General features: G+C 39.8%; 1 protein-coding gene across 1 annotated transcript in view; it reads right to left on the bottom strand.

Moving 5' to 3' along the window:
- The window catches only part of ABCA13 (ATP binding cassette subfamily A member 13), a 489034-nt gene that overhangs the window by 343972 nt on the left and 123100 nt on the right, over positions 1-21962 (bottom strand). The window contains 3 exon segments of the mRNA XM_055124812.1: positions 15790-15911; positions 16636-16715; positions 18038-18201. Of these exon segments, the coding sequence (XP_054980787.1) occupies positions 15790-15911; positions 16636-16715; positions 18038-18201 (366 nt within the window).

Consider the following 21962-nt stretch of genomic DNA (forward strand, 5'->3'; position numbering starts at 1 on the left):
CTGCTACTGTACTTGGCATATGAATACGTCACGGGGAGCTTGCCAGGCTCTCCCCCATACATGCAGTAAACTCTTGGTAGCTTGCCAGGTTCTCCAGAAGGAAGAACTTCACTATCTATCAGATGTCATGTGGGAAATAGTATCCGGGAGCTTGGTTTTATAGTCTCTGGATTACAGAATAATTAAGCTAATTTAAAAGAAATAAATGAATGGCTGTGATTTGTACCTTACCAGGCCTTGGTTAACTTTCTTAAATGAAAACATGGACATTTGACCTCCTTATGACTGCCAAAATTGTGATACAAATAATGCTTTGGTGCGCTCTCAGGTACCAGCCCCAGTCGGGGCTCCTGCCCCGCCACGTTTTTGCCCGGTTCTCAGGAAAGCCGGTTTTCACTCTTGGTCTTTGGGGGACGGGAATTGAGGCACACCGAGCCACATCCAGAGCTGAATCGTTCCACGCACTCTCTGCCACCCCATTCAGGTACCAGCACTGGTTGGGGCATTTTTGCCCGGTTCCCAAGAAAACCGGTTTTCTTTCTTTTATTTTTTATTTTATTTTATTTTAAATTTTTTAAATTTTATTGAATCACCGTGAGATAGTTACAAGCTTTCATGTTTGGGTTACAATCTCACAATAATCAAATACCCATCCTTCCACCCGTGCACATTTCCCACCACCAATATCCCGGGTATACACTCCCTTTCCTACCCTCCCCCTGCCTCTAAGGCAGACAATATTCCCCATTTTCACTCTTGGTCTTCAGAGTATGGGAATTGAGGCACACTGCGCCGCATCCAAAGCTGAATCATTCTGCGTGCTCTCTGCCATCCCATTCAGATACCAGCCCTGGTCGGGGCTCCTGCCCGGGGCCGTGGCTGCTAACGTGGCCACGAGTTATTCTCCCCCCTCCATATCCCACAAGAACCAGAAGTTACCCTCTTAGCTGGAACTTTCACCAGGTTAGCATAACCAACAGAAACACATTAGCCAATATCTCATTAAGCACACCTAAATTAATATTGCATCATAAACAGAATAGTATCAGTGAGTGTAAAGGGCTGAGCCACATAGGTCACAATGGTAAAGCAACGCAGATCCCCACCAAGCTTACTTGTTGAAGACGCTAGCCCAGAAGACCCCAACAGCAATGAAGTGCTATACAACCTCCCTGACAAGGAATTTAGAAAGGAGCTACTTAGGATGTTCAGGGAGCTAAAAGAAACAACGGAAAGCAATACCAATAAAATACAAAAAGATTTGAAGGTAGAGATGCAGAAAATACAAACGGAAATGTCAGACGTGAAAAACCTGGTAGGCGAATTAAAAAACTCACTGGACGGCCTCAGCAGCAGAGTAACAGCTGCTGAGGACAGAATTAGTGAGCTCGAAGATGAAGTCCAGAGACTTCCTAGAAAACAACAGAAAATGGAAAAGAGACTGACAGTCCAGAAACAGATGGCAAGAGAAGATCATGATGAAGCCAAGAGGAGTAATATAAGAATTATTGGAGTCTCAGAGGGACAGGAAGAAAACCCTGATGAAGAAGAAACTGTCAAAGACATCATTGCTACGATGTTCCCAGAGCTGAAGAAAATATGTTACCACATTCAGGAGGCCCTAAGGGTACCAGCTAGAAGAAATCCAAATAAAAATACCCCAAGACACATCCTGATCAAAATGACCAAAACATTAGATAAAATCCTGAAAGCAGCAAGATCAAAGAAAGAAATTGCCTATAAATGAGCATCCTTAAGATTCACAGCCAACTTGTCTGATGAAACCCTCACAGCCCGAAAACAGAGGTTGGATATACTGAAAAAACTCAATGAGATACATGCCTCACCAAAAATACTTTACCCAGCTAGAGTTTCACTCATAACAGAAGGAAAAACACACAGTTTCACAGATAAACAACAGCTCAGAAACTTCATAGACTCAAAACCATGCTTACAAGAACAACCGAATGGGCTACTTTAAGACAAAACAGGATCTTCAAATACACCAAATTTCAGCAAAAAAGTGGGACAAAACCCCATAACAATAATCTTTCTCAACGTCAATGGGTTAAATGCATTAAAAGATACAGAGTGGCAGGATGGATTAGAAAATTGAACCCAACATTCTGCTACCTGAAAGAATCTCAACAGTCAGCAAACACAGGCTCAAAGTCAAAGGATGGAAAACAATCCTACAGGCGAACAACTCCCATTAAAAAGCTGGGGTAGCCATCTTAGTATCAGACCACATTGATTTCAGACTGAAGAAGGTCACAAGAGACAGTGAAGGGCATTTCTTATTGATAAAGGGATCTGTACAACACGAAGAACTAACAATACTAAATATGTGCACCTAACAAAGGACCAGCAAAGTACTTAAAACAACTACTCATAGACTTGAAGAAAGACATCAATAGCAACACAATACTAGTAGGAGACTTCAACATCGCTTTATCACCTCTTGATATATCAACCAGACTCAAGTTTATCAAGGACATACAGCATCTGAGGGAAGAAATGGAAGAAAGGGATTTAGTAGCTATATACAGGACACTTAATCCTCAAAAAGCTGAATATACATTCTTCTCAAGTGTGCATGGAACATTCTCCAAGATAGACCACATGCTGAGCCACAAAACATACCTCCATAAAATTAAGAAGATAGAGATTGTATCAACAATCTTCTCAGACCACAATGCGTTGAAATTAGAAATAAATCACAAACACAAACAGAAAATGAAATCAAATGCCTGGAAATTAAACAGCTCACTATTGGACAATGAATGGCTTAGAAAGGAAATCAAAGAGGAAATCAAAAGATTCCTGGAAACAAACGACAATAAGAACATGAGTTACCAAAACCTATGACACAGCAAATGCTGTATTAAGAGGAAAGTTTATAGCTCTACAAGCATTCCTCAGGAAGGAGGAGCGAGCCCACATAAGTAACCTAACCTCACAGCTTAAGATCTTGGAGAATGACCAACAAAAGGAGCCCAATCTGAACAGGAGGAAGGAAATAATAAAACTCAGAGCAGAAATTAATGAGAAAGAAACCAAATAAACAATCTAAAAGATCAATAAAACCAAGAGCTGGTTCTATGAGAAATAAACAAGATCAATAAACCTCTAGTAAGACTCACAAAAACGGGAGAGAGAAAACCCTAATAAACCGAATTAGAAATGAAAAGGGGGACATTACAACAGAAATTACAGAAATTCAAAGGATCCTCAGAGATTACTTTGAGAATCTTTATGCCACAAAACATGAAAACCTCTAGGAAATGAATAAATTCCTAGACTCCTATAGTCTCCCAAGGCTGAACCAAGAAGACCTGGAATACCTGAACAGACTTACCACCATCAAAAAATTGAAATAGTAATAAAAAGTCTCCCCAAGCACAAAAGTTCTGGCCCACATGGATTTACTAGTGAATTCTTCCAAACCTGTAAAGAAGACTTACTCCCAATCCTCTATAAGCTTTTCCAGGAAACTGAAGTATCAAAAACACTTCCAAACAGTTTCTATGAAGTAAATATCACTCTTATACAAAGAACAGACAAAGATACCACAAAGAAAGAAAATTAGAGACAGATATCCCTGATGAACACAGATGAAAAGATTCTCAACAAAATATTAGCAAATAGAATTCAACGACTCATAAAAAAGATCACACACCATGACCAAGTAGGATTCATCCCAGGGATGCAAGGATGGTTTAACATTCGCAAGTCAATCAACATAATTCATCATATTAATAAAAGAAATAAGAAAACCATATGATCATATCAATAGATGCAGAGAAAGCATTTGACAAGATTCAGCACCCGTTTATGATGAAAACTCTCAGCAGAATGGGCATCGAAGGAACTTTCCTCAATATAGTCAAAGGCATCTACCAAAAGCCCATGGCAAGTATCATTCTCAATGGGGAAAAACTGAAAGCCTTCCCTCTAAGTTTGGGTACAAGGCAAGGTTGTCCGCTTTCGCCACACCTATTCAATATAGTACTGGAAGTCCTGGCCATAGCAGTTAGACAAGAAAAAAGATATCAAGGGCATACAGATAGGAAAGGAAGAGATCAAGTTATCACTATTTGCAGATGATATGATACTATACTTGGAAAACCCTAAAGACTCTACAGAAAAGCTCCTAGAAAGAATAAGTAGATATAATAAAGTGGCAGGCTACAAAATCAACACCTAAAAGTCCATGGCTTTCTTATATACAAATAATGAAAGAGAAGAGACATTTTTTAAAAAATCCCGTTCACAGTAGTACCTCAGAAAATCAAGTACCTTAAAATCAGTTTAACCAAGGAGGTGAAGGACCTATACAAGGAAAATAACAAAACACTGCTTTAAGAAATAAAAGAGGACACTAGGAAATGGAGACCCATCCCCTGCTCATTGATAGGGACAATTAACATTATCAAAATGGCAATACTGCCCAAAGCACTATACAAATTTAATGCAGTCCTTATCAGGATACCCATGACATTTTTTAAAGAAATAGACAAAACACTCCTGAAATTTATATGGAACAATAAATCACCACGAAGCTAGAGCAATCCTTGGAATAAAGAAGATGTGTGGCATCACCTTCCTCAACTTCAAACTCTAGTACAAAACAGTAGTTATAAAAACAGCATGATAGTGGGATAAAAACAGACCTGCATACCAATGGAACAGAGTTGAATATCCTGTCACAGGCCCCCAAATATATGGCCACTTAATCTTTGACAAAGGAGCAAGAAATGCAAAGTGGAACAAGGAAAGCCTCTTCAACAAGTGGTGCTGGGAAAACTGGATAGCTACCTGCAAAAAAATGAACTCTGACCTCTGTCTAATGCCAGGCACAAAAGTCAGATCAAAGTGGATTAAAGACCTCAATGTCAGACATGAATCTATAAGGTTCAGAGAAGAAAATGTAGGCAGAACTCTCCATGACATTGAAGCTAAAAGTATCTTTAAGAACGAAACAGCACTGACCATGCAAGTAGAAGCAAACATAAACAAATGGGACTATATTAAACTAAGAAGCTTCTGCACTTTAAAAGAAACAGTGACCAAAATACAGAAAGAACCCACGGAATGGGAAAGAATATTTACCCAACACCCATCTGATAAGGGATTAATATCCAGGATATACAAGACACTTGTAGAATTGTATAAGAAAATAACCTCCGCCCCACTCGCTGTGCCCGCCGCTCCAGTATGACTGAGGAGGCCAAGAGAGCTACTTTGGACACCAGCAGCCCACTGAACAACTTGCAGTATGTGAACTGAGCGTTTCCGCCAGGACGCCCCTGCGGGGGCCCGGCATTCCTCTTTTTTTTAAATCTCTCTCTCTCTCTCTCTCTCTCTCTCTCTCTCTCTCTCTCTCTCTCTCTCTCTCTCTCTCTCTCTCTCTCTCTCTCTCTCTCTCTCTCTCTCTCTCTCTCTCTCTCTCTCTCTCTCTCTCTCTCTCTCTCTCTACCTCTCCTGGGCACAGCACAGCCTCCATCCCACTTCTCTGAGCACAAAATGGAGACACGGACCCAAATGCGCGGTGCGGCTTGCGGGAGATTGAGGGGCGGGACAGTACTGGTCTCCGCCCACCGCGGACACTTAAGGACAGTGCAGCCACGTGGGCTTCCCACTCGCTGCGCCCACCGCTCCAGTATGACCGAGGAGGACAAAAGAGCTACTTTGGATACCAGCAGCCCACTGAACAACTTGCAGTATGTGAACTGAGCGCTTCCGCCAGGCTGCCCTGCGGGGGCCCGGTATCTCTCTAGGTTTTCCCATCTTATGAGCACCATAAAAGGGTAAAAGATTGTAGCGATAGAATTTCAGGCAGAATTTTCCCTGGACTTTATATAGAAACCCAAAACTGTGCGGCCGCGGACCTAATGTCATCTAATCATCAGCAATATGAAATGGTTCCTTAGTAATGGGTTGGACTTTGGGGGGACCAAAAAAGGGTAAAAGTTTGTAGTGACGTGTAATTTCTGGCTGTACTTTCCCTGGACTTTATACAGAAATCCAAAACCGCGTGGCTGCTGCCATGGCCGCGCGACCTAATATCATCTAATCATCAGCAATCTGAAATGGTTCCTTTTTAATGGGTCAGACTTTGGTGGGAAACCCTAACAAGAATAGTAAGTTTTTTGTTGAAATATTGAAGGCAACCAAAGTGGTAGCCATCTCTCTAGATTGAACTAAGCCATTTACCCACGCCGGCTGAGAAGAAATATCCTTCTTTGTCGGGAAGAAACGCGGCGTGGTGTTAACCATAGTATGATGTCCATTAAGTTGACACGGACCTGGTGGCATGGGAATGGGATACAAGGGAATAAAGTATTATGTACATGGAACAGCGGGACGCTGGTGGAATCTTGAGCTGGGGCCGATACCAGCGCACTACTTTTGGTTCCAGAAACTGCTTGCAGACTTTCTACCAGACTATCAACTAAGCCAGAGCCCCATGCTGGCTGATGACGGGAAATAACCATCTTTTTCGGTTTTTTTTCCCTTTGTCAGGCAGCGTGGTGATTACTAAACAGGCGTGAACTCGGTGGCGTGGGATGAGGGGGAAAAAAATAGAAAAGTTATGTAACAAACAGCGGAACTTAATATCTCTACATTCTCAGCAATGGAGAACTATCAAATGATTCCTTGACAATAGGACTGTCTTTTTCTTTTTGGGGGGAAACCCCAGCAACAATAGTGAGTTACGTGTTGAAACATAGAATGTAACCAAGATAAAGCGTAAACGAAGTGAAGCTTATCACTTACAAGGGCGGGGACGGGGGTTCGGGAGGGGGCGGGAGGTATACTGGGGTGGTTAGTGATGGAATAGGGGCACTGGTGAAGGGAAGGGTGTTTGAGTATTGTATAACTGACATAATCCTGAGAACTATGTAACCCTCCACATGGTGATTCAATAAAATTTAAAAATAAATAAATAAATAATAAATAAAAATTTTAAAAAAAGAAAATAACCTCCAACCCCATCAAAAAATGGGGAGAATAAATGAACAGAAGTTTCCTCAAAAAAGAAATACAAATGGGCCAAAGGCACATGAAAAAATTCTTCACATCCCTAGTCATCAGGGAGATGTAAATCAAAACAACAATGAGATATCATCTCACACCACAGAGACTGGCACACATTCAAAAGAACAAAAGCAACCAGTGTTGGCATGGATGTGGGGAAACAGGGACACTTCTTCACTGTTTGTGGGAATGCCAACTGGTTCAACCTTTATGGAAAACAATATGGACAGTCCTTCAAAAACTAGAAATTGAGCTTCAATATGACCCCGCAATACCACTTCTGGGAATATATCCTGAGGATGCAAAAGAGCACAGTAGAAATGACATCTGTACCTATATATTCATTGCAACACTGTTCACAATAGCCAAAATATGAAAACAATCCAAGTGCCCTAAAACAGATGACTGGTTAAAGAAACTTTGGTACATCTACACAATGTACCATACTTTGTGTACAATGTACCACAATGTACAATACTATGCAGCTGTTAGGAGAGATGAAGTCATGAAATTTGCATAATCAAATGAATAAACATGGAGAGTATCATGCTAAGTGAAATGAGTCAGAAAGAGAGGGACAGACATAGAGGGACTGTACTCATTTGTGGAGTGTAGGGTAACATCACATGAGACTGGCACCCAAGAACTGTAGATACAAGAGCCAGGGGGATTGCCCCACACCTGGAAGACTGCTTCATGAGCAGAGGGGAGAAGGCAGATGGAATAGAGAAGGGATCACTAAGAAAATGATGACTGGAAGAACCAGTTAGGATGGGAGATGCATGTCGAAAGTAGTGCAAGTAGTGAAATATTATGACACCAGCAAGCAGAAATTTGCTTAGAACTTATTTTTCTGATGGTGAAAAACGAACCCTCATCCACTGCTGTGGGAATGTAGTCTGATCAAACTCTTATGGGAAGCAGTATGCAGTTACCACTTAAGTCAGAATTGAGTTTTTATATGACTCAGAAATTCCACTTTTGGGTATCTATTCCAGGACAGAACAACAGTAATTCAAAATAATGTATATGCCATTTTACATTGCAGCACTTATTATAGTAGCTAAGATTTGGAATCAACCTACATGTTCAATGGCAGATAAGTGGATCGTGAGGGTGCAGTGTATACAAACAATGAAATACTACACAGTTGTGAGGAATGATGAAATCATGCAATTTGTGGCAAGAGAGATGGAACTGGAAGATGTCATGTTACATGAAGTTAGCCAGTAGAAGAAGAATAAACAAGGATAATATCATTCATATGTGGTATTTAGAATAACTGGATGTGGGAATTTAATGGACTAAAGATATCATATCATGATATGGATAGAAAAGCAATATAGTAGGAACCTAAAGACCTGGGTTTTAATTCAGAACAACTTTCTAGCCATGATCTTGAACATGTTATGAAATCATACATATCTGTGAGAGAAGAAATCCATTCCTAAGGGAGAAGTTTTAAAAAAGGCAAAAATTGCCTCTAGCACACATTCCATTTATCAAAAATATAAATGAGTGAATAAGGCAATGAAGAGTTCATTAAAATTACAGATCATACACACACATATATGTATATGTATATGTATATGTATATGTATATGTATATGAGCGCAGTCCCACGGAACCCAGGTAATGTGGAACTTTGTGATCTTGGACTCTGGGCTCAACAGGACCCGGGAGCAGAGATCCTCTGACTGCTCCCCTAACCCCGCACCCCACCCCCCTACCTGCCAAAGGAACAGGCTGGGGGGAGGATGGCAGGAGAAAAACTACAGACATTGGTAGTGAGAAATATACACTGGTGGAGGGATGGATGTTGAAACATTGTATGACTGGAACCACCCCCACCCCCGTCTTCAGCCATCCTGGGGCCATACCCATAAGTCACCTCCTGCCAGCACCAGATAATCTCCTCATTGGCCACCCCTCCAGAACTCATGGTTGCTTCTCCCAGAAGGGAACAGAAATTGAGGGTCCCATAACCATGCCACCAGACTTTGTGCCAGAGGCTGTTTCCATACAGGATGCCCCAGAGGGGGTTGGATGAGAGCTTTCCTCACCCCAAGGGACCCAGCCCCGGCAGCTGACCTTAACTATCCAATCGCCATGCTCCAGGCTGCTTTCCATACGCTCCAGCGGAGCCTCACGCATGAGTGAAAATATTCCTGGACCGCACAGCCACGAACACTTCATGAGACACTCCCTACCCATTTCCATAAAATCATAAAAGGAAATATATATATATACATATATATAAGCATATATATGTATATATATACATATATATGTATATATACCTCTCTGAGAGCCTGGCAAGCTACCAAGAGTATCCCACTCACATAGCAGAGCCTGGCAAGCTCCCTGTGGCGTATTCAATATGCCAAAATCAGTAACAGTAAGCCTCCAATCATTGAGAAAGATGAGTAAATAGAGGCTGCTAAAATCTCAGGGCTGTGACCAATGGAGACATTACTGGTGCCCACTCGAGTAAATCAGTGAACAACAGAATGACTGTGATACAGTGATGTATGTATATATGTGTGTGTGTATGTATGTGTGTATATGTGTGTGTGTGCATATCCCTCTAATTAGAGAATATTTGATGAGAATTTAAATTGCCTGAAACCAACTGTGTAGCATCCTTGACCCTGTCAGGACAAGTTAAACAAGAGAGTCTGTGATTTAGTTTCTCAAAATCTAAGGAGGAGACATGCCCCAGGATTGAAAGATTATAAATATAAGCCATGTGGTGTAGTGCTGAACTTGTAAGAACAGTGTGAATAATATACTCTACCGTATGTCCCTCCCTGTTTGCCTACTCTATGTGACTGATGGTTTCTTGTAAGAGACAGATGGCTCAATTCCACTGCATGGCCAAAGAGCTCTAACTCCAATCACATAGCAATTACAAATTATTTTTCATTTCTCAGAATAAAGGAAAGAAATAGAAGGCATTATTTTATCAATTCTATTCTAAAGTGAGTTACATAAACAAGAAAGAAGTCAAATTTTTGTGATTTCAACTAATATAATGTGTGATAGTGGCTGAATTCTAATAAGTGTCAGTTCTCTCCAAATTTTCTCATGTTAGTAAAACTTTTCATGTCAAAACAGTGTATCTACTTTACCTCACATGAGATCAGAAAATAGGGTCACCTATGTGGGGCTCTCCTCACTACTGCCAGAGAAAATAGGTATTATTCAGCATAGCATAAGTACCACCATTTTGAAGTGGCAGCTATTCGGCACCCAAAGCTTGCTTAGTGTAAAACTTGTACAGCCATGACTATGGCCTTGAGGCATATCTCAGGATTACAGAGTTAGCTAGAAGCCCGGATGAACAGCAGGATGTGGTAACCCGTGGTTGGCCAGTTCTTGGGGAGAGATGAGACATGAACCCCTAGATGATAATATCCAATAGGAGGTTGACACTGCACTTGCCCAAAACAAACCAGCTGGGGGTGGCCAATCAAGTAAAACTCACCAGGAAGTTAACTAGAACAACAAGAATTGGGCAACTTGAAAATATCAGAGATAAGAAGGGCAAGAGAACAAAGGAGGGGGTTGCTCTCCTGCTATAGGGGATGGCCCTGACCTGTCAGCTTTCTCAGCTTTCTGAATTCAACACTTGCTTAATTTGTGCCGAATAAAAGTTTATACTACAAAGCTCACTGTTATTCATGGTCTTTCAGATATCGGACCCTAACAACATTCAGTAAACATAATAAATTCTGCCCAAGGAAAAAGAAGTAATGTTTACAAATACCTTCCCCTTAAGGAGTGTTCAGAAAGATGTTAGAGCTCTCTTGATACCTCCTTCTACCTTCCTCTTGTGATACCCAATTTAGGGTTTCTTGTTCGCAGAGATACCAGTTTCACACGTGAGAATGCAAAAGCAAAGGACCTTCATTGCTAGCTGGAACTAGGATCCAAGGCTCATCCAACACAGTGGAGTCTTGACAAGAGCCGGAGCCCTTATTACAGCAGATTTTTATATCCTTAATCACATAAGCATAGTTAGCAGTCGCCAAATTTGATCAAGTAAGAAGAGTTAGCAGGCACCAATAGTTACACTTTGCGGGTTTTTCCAGCAACGGGTTATAGAACAGGACAACAGGACATGTCGCTTACTGATTAATGTAAGAGGGTAGGGACGGGGGTTTTTCCAGCAATTCTAACCACAAGCTTTGGGGAAACAGGAACACCAGTATTCGGGAAACAGAAACTTAGGCCTACTGCTTGTTTGCTGAAGTGCAGTCTTGTCATGTCTTCTTGTTCTGCCTCACTCCAGCCCTTCACTCTACAAGAATTGTAGTAGTGAGAGCAGATCTGCTGTGAATTGTGGAAAGACTGAACATCCAAAGCCAACTAAATGTTCCCCATTGTTTAAAGATTAAACACACACACACACAGGAAAGTAGACACAAGTATTTCTGATAATCTATTTGGATCCTCCCTTTAACCTCATTGTCAATTTTAAAAGAATTAACTGATGGTGAGGTTGTGTTAGAAAATTGTATGCCTGAATGAAAAGTTTCATGCTAAGTGAAATGAGTCAGAAAGAGAGAGACAGACATAGAAAGATTGCACTCATCTGTGGCATATAGAATAACAGAGTGGGAGACTAACACCCAAGAATTGTAGAAATAAGTACCAGGAGGTTGACTCCATGGCTTGGAGGCTGGCCTCACATTCTGGGGAAAGGGCAACTCAGAGAAGGGATCACCAACTATAATGTAGTCGAAGGCCATGTGGGGGAAGGGAGTTGCTGGCTGAATAAGGGCTAGAGACTGAGCACAGTGGCCACTCAACACCTTTATTGCAAACCACAACAGCTAATTAGAGAGAGAGAACAGAAGGGAATGCCCTGCCACAGTGGCAGGGTGGGGTGGGGGGAGATGGGATTGGGGAGGGTGGGAGGGATGCTGGGTTTACTGGTGGTGGAGAATGGGCACTGGTGAAGGGATGGGCTCTCGAAATCTGTATGGGGGAAGCATGAGCACAAAAATGTATAAATCTGTAACTGTAAAAAAATTAAATAAAATAAAATAACTTTTAAAAAAAGAAAATTGTATGCCTGAAATTCAGCTATGAGTAACTTACTTTGCATACCATGGTGCTTTAGAGTGCTTTAAATAAATAAAAAATATAAATGTTGACCTGCTGGATATTAATCCTTAGTGAATTAGGCTCCATCAGTGAATTTCTCCTTTTCCTCCTCCCAGAGAAGCTTAACATGATCTTACTAGCATCCCTAATTTAGTTAAAGTTATCTTTAACCTTTCCTTTATTTTTTACCTCTCATTGTCACAGTTCCCCAAGTCAGTCTTGATTACTTATAAGCCAAAGCTTTCTGGTAATTCTGGACTTCGTATTTGCACTGCTTTGTGTTTGAAGTGCCATGTAATTATACCTGCTTTTCTATTTCCCTATAGTCTTTTTGTATTTTACTACAGAGCAATGTTCTTTGGTTAAACACAGAAAGATCATTAATGCTATGCCCCTAATATTTGGGAGTTGATTGACTCTGAAATGTACCTACTCAAGGGCACTGTTCATAATTACTTGACTCAGACTTCAGTTGCTATATTTCCTAACACCCCAAAAGGAAGGTCCCGCCATGGGACTGGGATGGACCCAGGACAAGTGGCAAAGCTACCTTGGCATCAAAATGGGGCATTCTAGGAAGCATGAATGCATGATCTTGATGCAAGTTGTTATGACGTAAGAGACAGAACCCCGATGGGGAAAGATAAATTAAACTGGCCTGACAACTTAATCTGGGATTTACAGTAAAAACCTTGCTTGCTTTCAGAGCCCAGAAAACTAAGTTTTTGGATCCTTGTCTCTTACTGTGTTTATCCAAACAAACACAAGTATTGATAACATATACAACTAGAGGGAAAGATAAAAGCAATGTGGATGTCTCTGGGAGACAGAGTGTCTCCTTGAGTTTTTCCCCAAGAGAATTTCCTCTGCCAAATGTTTATCCATGTAAATGATCAATCACACCTAGGTCCCATTGCTCAACCCCCTCTCAGATGTTCTGTAGGTATGCTAGCAGCTTGCATTAAAGGAGTGGTTTTCACCATCAGGCTGTGGTTCCCAGTCTCTCTGTCTCTCTGTCTCTTTGTCTCTATGCCGCTCTGTCTCTTTGTCTCTCTGCTGGGGAGGCCTGGGAAACCTGGGGACAATGGAAGGACAGTAGGCCTAGAGGCAGCTCTGGGACACCCACCAATATTTTGTGAACTCACATGGACCCAACACAAAGCAGAGGTCATTGTAGAACTGGCAGCAACAGTATAGTATTGTCATATAAGTTAATGCAAGAGCACTTTACATGATAGTTGCGGGGTTCATGGCAGAATGGAGGTGCTCAAGAGGCCCAGGACCCAAACAACCATGATTCTGTAACTGAGTAATTGGGAAACGATAGTGCTGAATACTATAGCAGTGCAACATTGCAAGAATACCCATAGGAGGTTCTTCAGGAGCTGGAAAATAAATGGTCCTACATCAACTTATCTAACCTTTTATTCCTTTCAGACCCCATGACTTTAGCCAAGACTACCTCTAAGTCTTTCATACCTTACTCTTACAACTAGTGATTTTTTATCTCTCCTATCTTACCTTCAGTGACAGATCCTTAGGGAGGCTGACTCCCTGTGACCATAAGTTCCCACCACCTTAGAATGCTTCATAAGATCTTAATATTTATTTAGTAGTACCCCTACATATAATACAACACATAGCATGCAACACAGAAATGAATATTTTAAGTGCACAAATAAATCTGGGCTGCTAAATATTTTCCAGCATTCTAATGCCAGTAAAAATTTTTTCTGTGTATGGTATCAGCATCTAGACTCATTCTCATGTGATAAATTTGTAAACTGACTGAAAATAAGGTGAGCAAGGCTAGTAGGACAGGAAATAATTGCTGCAACTCACATACTTCTGACAATCTAACAGTATAAACTAGACCTCAAAATTGCTGGCTCCTGACTAAGCATAATTTGTTGCCTAGAATCTGACAAAGGTGAGCTTGTAGTGAATAATATATTCATTTGTTTTAATAAAACAATGCAAACTTTTAATAACCAGACCAGTTATTAACTGTCCAGTGATTGACTTAATTATAATGATTTACAATTTTAAGAATTAGTATATGTACAGAAATGTAAAAAAACGGTTAAAACCTACCCTATAGCTATCTACATGGCAGTATTAGCCATAATGCACAACTCATGATATTGTACATAATAAAACGTCAGTGACATCTGGTGGTTACTGACTTAATCAGGCTGGAAGCATCAAAAGGAGTTTATCTCAGGGACTGGAGCTATAATAGTTGCCTTGCATACGGCCTATTCAGCTTTGATCCCTAGTGTCTCATAAGTTCAACCGAGCACTGCCAGGAGTAATTCCTGAGTGCAGAGTCAGTAATAACCCTTGAGATTGCCAAAAAGTCAAAAAGAAAGAAAGACAAAGAATAATTTTTCTTAAACCCATGTAAAGCCATACATAAGGTTCTTTTCTTACCTTCCACGCCCAGAACCTCCTGTACATAATAAGTCACCTTTCATAATTTTCCTTGAAGACAAGTATTGTGTTACCTATCTTACTTTGCTTCTGACCTATTTTTAATGCAAATATTTATTACTTAATCCATCAAGACTTGCACTAAACACCAATTAATAAGAAATGAAGTAAAATTAAATTTCTATTGGGCCTCAGCTGATTGTTAAGGAAAGAAAAATATTTGATGCTACCAGTATTTCAGTCAATTTCTCTGTTGAGGAAAGTGAATTCCCAAAGGGCCAGCCTAAGTCTCAGAAAATAACCAGTTGAAGATCCAGACAACACCAGATGTGGTCATCATAAAATTGATAATTTATCTGCCCCATCCTCTATAAACTGTATTCCAGTATCACATGTCACAGATATTCATCTAGCTTTAGTTTTTACTAACTTTAATCACACTTCTGGACCATCTTGAGATCACTTAACCTAACAGTTCATTTTCTTTCACAATAAATCACTGCAATAATACACAGTCAAGTGGCACACAGTTATTCTCTATTAAAATAAAAGCATAATTTGTTTTTAGGTTTTTCAGATACGTTGGCTTTTATATACTTTTTGAGAATTTGAAAACCCTCCTAATTATACAGAAGGAATCCCTGTGGTATTTTGTGTACTAGATTTGAAAATCATTAATTCCTAGCATTTTTATAACCCATGCTACCAGCATGGGTTACTCCTAGTGGTTTTCAGAGAACCACGTGGCACTTCAGATCAAACCCAGACCTCCTGTGATCAAATCTTCTGCTCCAGTCTACTATGTTCTTTCTTCCAGGCCCAAGGACCCTAAGGTTTTGACATCAAACAACGGCATGTTGGATTCTTATATATTATCTTACAAATTTGTTTTCTCTCATAATGTTATCAGTCCAGTAGTCCACTCCCCCAGCGCTGAAGGAGAGGGCAAAAGGATAGGACAATATTAGAAACAGTTCCTTTGGGGGCTGGAGTAATAGCACAGCGGGTAGGGCGTTTGCCTTGCACGCGGCCGACCCGGGTTCGATTCCCAGCATCCCATATGGTCCCCTGAGCACCACCAGGGATAATTCCTGAGTGTACAGCCAGGAGTAACCCCTGTGCATCACCAGGTGTGACCTAAAAAAAGAAAAAAAAAGAAAGAAACAGTTCCAGAGTTAGCAGAGTGAAGAAACAGTTCAGTACCTGTGAGTGGGAAATATTCGCTTCTAAAATACTATCAAGGGTTTCATTTGAGATGTGAATGGAAGTCTGTAGCTCTTCAGTTAGCTTGGTGACGTTCTTCATCAAATTTTTTACCTTGATATCTGAAAAGTAACCAGAAGGAAGAAAATGTTACAATAAAAGGAGACATTATTGGCTGTGAGAAAAATACAAGACTGACAATGTTTGCTTTCTACAGTAAATCTAGATCATAATATCCACTAGATAAAGGCCTATCTTATTCCCCAAAGAGGAACTAAGATAATTTATACTAAAAGTAAAATTAAACCTAAAGTTATATGGTATTTCCTACTCACTTGTGACTCTAATATCTATATATTTAGGATTTCCTATGGAAAGCATGTTTAAAATATTATTATTGTTAGGGGAATAGTGACAAAAGCCTGCAGAAAACAATTCCTCATTTAGCTACATCTCTCCCTTTCTTTTTATCTATATAAAAATAATAACAATTTTTATGACAAAGGAATAATTTATAGATTGAACGCATGAGAAACAAATTCTCACAGATTTTAATGTTTTTATTTAATTGTAGATTTTAATGTTTAATGTTTTAATTCATAGAACTGAGATTTACCAAGACCATAAAAGTTTCTCTTTCTTTCTCTTTGCTTGAGGAACACAAGTTTTTTGGACTTGTTTTATTAACCTTAAAAATATAAGCAAAGCTATGACCTAATTTCCAAGTTTCTTCATTATTACTATATACTATAATGTCCCCTTTACAGTTCTATTCTGATTATTTGTTTGTTTGAGAAACTAAACTTAGATCTTAATCAAGTAATCTTAAGGGAACCAAGTACTTACTCTCTGTTACTGCGAAATCCTTCAGAAAAGCCATAACAGGATTCCCTGACAATAAAGTTTTCCCAATGCTTTGGATCAACCTAGAATGGTATCAAATTACAGCCAAATTAGAAAAGCTAAACCACCAGAAGCAATATGAAATTAGTGACATTGCCCGGAGTTTCTGAGAGATGAACTTGATAACAAATCTCACATTTCCAAAAAATACCACAACTAGAGACACAGTATCCTATGATATTATCTGTACATCATGAACATTATAGCTTCAATACTTCCTTCTCAGAACCCAGCCAGTTAGATGAATCAGGGGAATAAGGATGAGTAATAAATGATATCTCATAAATCTGAAAAGAATGGAAGAGAATGGAATGTATGAGACATTAAGATATTAAGAAGTCAAATGAACATTCTTCCATTCTTTAGAAGAGCCTTTGGACAAATATAAAGTGTCATATTTTATGTTGGGGTGTGGGGGAGGTTTACTTTACAAGCATGTTAAATAAAAATAACCCAACTGAATAGTAATGTAAAATAGCTTTGAATGTTCTTTTTGCTTTTGTTGATTTTTTATTCTTGTTACTATTGTTTTAGGGTCACATCGAGCTGTACATAGGGTTTATTCCTGGGTCTGTGCTCAGAGATTACTCCTGGCAATTTCAGAGAATCATATGCAGTGCTAGGATTCAGCAAGGGTTAGGTGTCAGCAAGGTGAGTACCTTAATCTCTGTACTATCTCTATGACCACATGTTCTTCCAAAAAAATTCAAGGCTAGAAATATAGTTCTATAGTGGGACACTTGCCTTGCCTGCAACCCATCTGGGTTCAGTTCCCAGCACCCGATATGTTCCCTGCAGCCCCACCATAATACCTGAGGATAGAGCCAGGAGTATGCCCTAAGCACCACTTGGTATGGCCAAAATACATATATCAGAATATAACCTTATATCTTGACACTTAAAGTATAATCACTATCACTGTATCACTATCATTCCATTGCTCATCCATTTGCTCGAGCGGGCACCAGTAATGTCTCCATTGTGAGACTTGTTGTTACTGTTTTTGGCATATCAAATACACCACAGATAGCTTGCCAGGCTTTGCTGTATGGGCAGGATGCTCTTGATAGCTTGCTGGCTCTCCGAGAGGGACTGAGGAATCAAACCCAGGTCAGCTTCATGCAAAAAAATGCCCTACTTGCTGTGCTATTGCTCCAGTAGATCTAATTAAGAGTTATTGTGAAAACAAAGTTCAGGAAACTTGATATTCAGAAAATATACATGTTAATAGATAAAGTGATAGCATGTGACATATACTATTGTCTAAAATTCATTTATATAATGGGAGATATTTCTTTACGGTGCAAAATACTTAAAAGGACATGAGAGATAAGTTGGTTCGTACATGTAAATGTGTTGCTGAACAATGTCTAGTGAGGGTTCACATTCACAATTCTCATCAGTGGCATTTTCCCATCTGTCCTTGAAGCTCTTCAATGTTCGAGAAAGATTTCTGCTAAGATCTTCACAATTTATTTGATCGGGTGAAAACCATAATTTTTCCAATTCCTAGAAAATAGCAATGATATTAATTAGAAATATATAGTTTTATGAGCTCTTGTACTATTTTCAGATTGCTTTTCAGATTGTACTATTTTCAGGTTGCCTTCGTTGAGTATATATTAATTTTAAGTTTTTACTTTATTATCTTCATATATGAAAAATCAGGCATTTAAAATCAAGAAAGTACAATCCTATTGTCTGCATACATTACAAAATAGTAGTAAAAGCCACTGGTTAGAAAACAGAAGAATCCCAGGATCCACTCATTCCTGGTTTGAAAAAGAAAAACTTTCGAAAATTCTCACTCACAAAAGCAAAGATTGAAATTAATGTTATGAGATGCTTGACATATACAGTGTATGAATGCTGGCTACATTCTGCCATACAAGTGTATGAATGCTGGCTACATTCTGCACAGAGTAGAGGATTTATTTCTCCGTCCTGACAGTGAAGGGACTTTCAGGATTTTGAGAGTACAATGGGAAAACTCCTAGACCAATACCTGACAAAGAATATTTGAATGTCAATATTCAGTTTCATAAAGACCAATTATTTTACTTTTTAAAAAAAGAAGGGGGATCCCCCCGAGGCCACGGCCTGGGGCCCTAGAGACCCCAGACCCCAACCTTCCCTCTCGCGCCTCTGAGTCTCCCTGTGGCGGGCCTGACCCCTCCCATCTCTATCAGGTTGTAAGGGGCGTGTCCACACGTAAGGGGGCTTGGCCTCCTTCTGGAGCTGTGGCCGCTCACTTGGCTGAAGATATTTTTCCCACTCAATGCATTGTGCTCTGGCCTTAATCAATAGAATCTATCCCTCTGAAGAATACCCTGGTCATCTTAGTCACTATATGTTAATAGTCAACTGACCTAGCCTATCCTCATTTCACAAAGACTGTTAATGAACTCATCGAGCTGCAGCATAGAGTCCTTTGTAAAAAGATCATAGCCCCACGCTTTCTTTTGAGACCCCTCTCAAACTAAGGAGAGCGCCTGATATTAAAGCCCATAACAACATGAAGAAACAGCAAAAATCCCCACCACCAGCAGAGATGGAAAAAAGGATCTCAGTAACCTCAGCAGAGACTTCTCAGAAATACAACCTCCTCTCGGATAAAGAATTCAGAGAGGAAATCGTCAAGATGGTTCACGAACTCAAAGCAACTATGGAACGAACATCTAACAAATTAAGGGATGATATGGATGCAGCATTGGAATGGTCCACCAAGATAATCCAGGAAGAAATGAGAGCAGAAATTTCAAAGCTACAAACAAAAGTGACACAACTAAAAGAATCAGTAGAAGAAATAAAAAACTCGGTAGGAGCCCTCAAAAGTAGAATGAATACAGCCGAAAACAGAATCAGTGAGATTGAAGACGAGCTGCAGAAAGCATATAGGCAACAACAAATAATGGCAAAAGACCTCAAAATGGCTCTAGAGCAAATTAGAGTCCTAGGGGATGACCTCAAGAGAAACAACATAAGAATCATTGGAGTACCAGAACCACAGGGGACAAATCTTAATGAAAAAAAAACACAGTTAAAGACATCATTGCTAAGAAATTCCCAGAGCTAGAAAATATGGACATCCAGAACCAAGGAGTCCAAAGGGTACCAGCTAAAAGGGACCGAAATATAAAATCCCCAAGGCATATCATAGTCAGAATGATGAATGCTATGGATAGAGACACAATACTGCAAGCAGCAAGATCAAAGAAGGAGATAATATACAAAGGAGCAGCCCTTAGATTCACAGCAGACCTATCAGAAGAAACCTTCCAAGCCCGAAGACAATGGTGGGATATAATGAAAAAACTCAATGAAATGAATGCCTCACCAAGAATACTTTGCCCGGCTAAACTCTCAATTAAACTTGAAGGAACCACACACTATTTCACGGAGAAACAACAGCTCAGGAACTTCATAGACTCAAGACCAAATTTAAAAGAAGGACTCAAAGGGCTACTATAAGACAAGGAAAAAGACCTATAAGAACAACAAACCCCTACAGAAAAATGGCACAAAATTCCATGACAATAATTTCTCTTAATGTTAACAGTCTAAATGGACCAATCAAGAGGCACAGAGTGGCAAAATGGATTTGGAAACTAAACCCAACATTCTGCTGCCTACAAGAAACACATCTGAATAGTCAGAACAAACACAGACTCAGAATCAAAGGATGGAAAACAATCTTGCAAGCAAACAGCTCCCTCAAAAAAGCGGGGGTGGCCATACTAGTATCCAACAACATAGATTTCAGGCTGAAAAAGATTACAAGGGATAGCGAAGGTCATTTCCTATTCATCAAGGGATATGTACAACAGGAAGAAATCACACTATTAAACGTATACGCACCTAATGAACGACCAGCTAAATACTTAAAAGAACTCCTAACAGAATTCAAGGAGGACATAACTAGCAACACGATAGTAGTAGAAAACTTCAACACTGCTTATCACCTCTGGATAGATCGACAAGAACAACACCCAGCAAGGAAACAATGGCTCTGAAGGAAAAAATGGAATTTCAGGACTAATAGACCTATACAGGGCTATATACCCCAAAAAGAAAGAATACATGTTCTTTTCCAGCGCACATGGATCATTTTCCAAAATAGACCACGTTCTGGGTCACAAATTATACCTTAATAGAATCGGGAAGATAGAAATTGTATCAACTATCTTGTCAGACCATGATGCACTGAAGATGGAAGTTAATCACGCACAGATGCGGAGAACGAAATCAAACACCTGGAAGTTAAACAACTCATTGCTAAACAATGAGTGGGTCACAAAAGAAATCAAGGAAGAAATCAAAAGATACCTCGAAACAAATGAGAATGAAGACACAAGCTACCAGAACCTATGGGATGCAGCTAGAGCTGTGTTAAGGGGAAAATTTATAGCTCAGCAAGCATTCCTCAGAAAGGAAGAAAGGGCCTATATAGATAGCTTGACTTCGAAGCTCAAGATCTTAGAAGAGGACCAGCAAAAGGAACCCAAACCAGATTGAAGGAAAGAAATAATAAAACTTAGAGCAGAAATTAACGATATGGAAACCCGAAAAACAATCCGAAAGATCAATGAGAAAAAGAGCTGGTTCTTCGAGAAAATAAATAAGATTAATAAACCGCTAGCAAGACTCACAAAGAAAGAAAGAGAGAAAACCCTAGTAAACAATATCAGAAATGAAAAGGGGGACATCACAACAGAAAACAAGGAGATTCAAAAGATCATCAGAGACTACTTTGAAAGTCTGCCACAAAACAAGAGAACCTAAAAGAAATGGACGAATTCCTTGATTCCTACAATCTCCCAAGACTGAACCAAGAAGACTTGAAATACCTGAATAGGCCCATAAATATCAAGGAAATCAAAACTGTAATCAAAAGTCTTCCCAAAAACAAAAGCCCAGGTCCAGACGGATTCACTGGCGAATTCTTCGAAACATTTAAAGACTTGTTGTCAGTTCTCGTCAAGCTTTTCTAGGAAATTGAAAAGACAGGAGCCCTTCTGAACAGTTTCTATGAGGCACATATCTCCCTTATATCAAAAGCAAACAAAGACACCACTAACAAAGAAAATTATAGACCAATATCCTCGATGAATACCGATGCGAAGATCCTCAACAAAATACAAGCAAATAGAATCCAACAACTCATCAAAAAGATCATACACCATGACCAAGTGGGATTCATCCCGGGGATGCAAAGATGGTTTAACATTCGGAAATCAATCAACATAATCCAGCATATCAACAAAAGTAAG

This window comes from Sorex araneus, chromosome 2, assembly GCF_027595985.1.
Source record: "Sorex araneus isolate mSorAra2 chromosome 2, mSorAra2.pri, whole genome shotgun sequence".
NCBI lineage: Eukaryota > Metazoa > Chordata > Mammalia > Eulipotyphla > Soricidae > Sorex > Sorex araneus.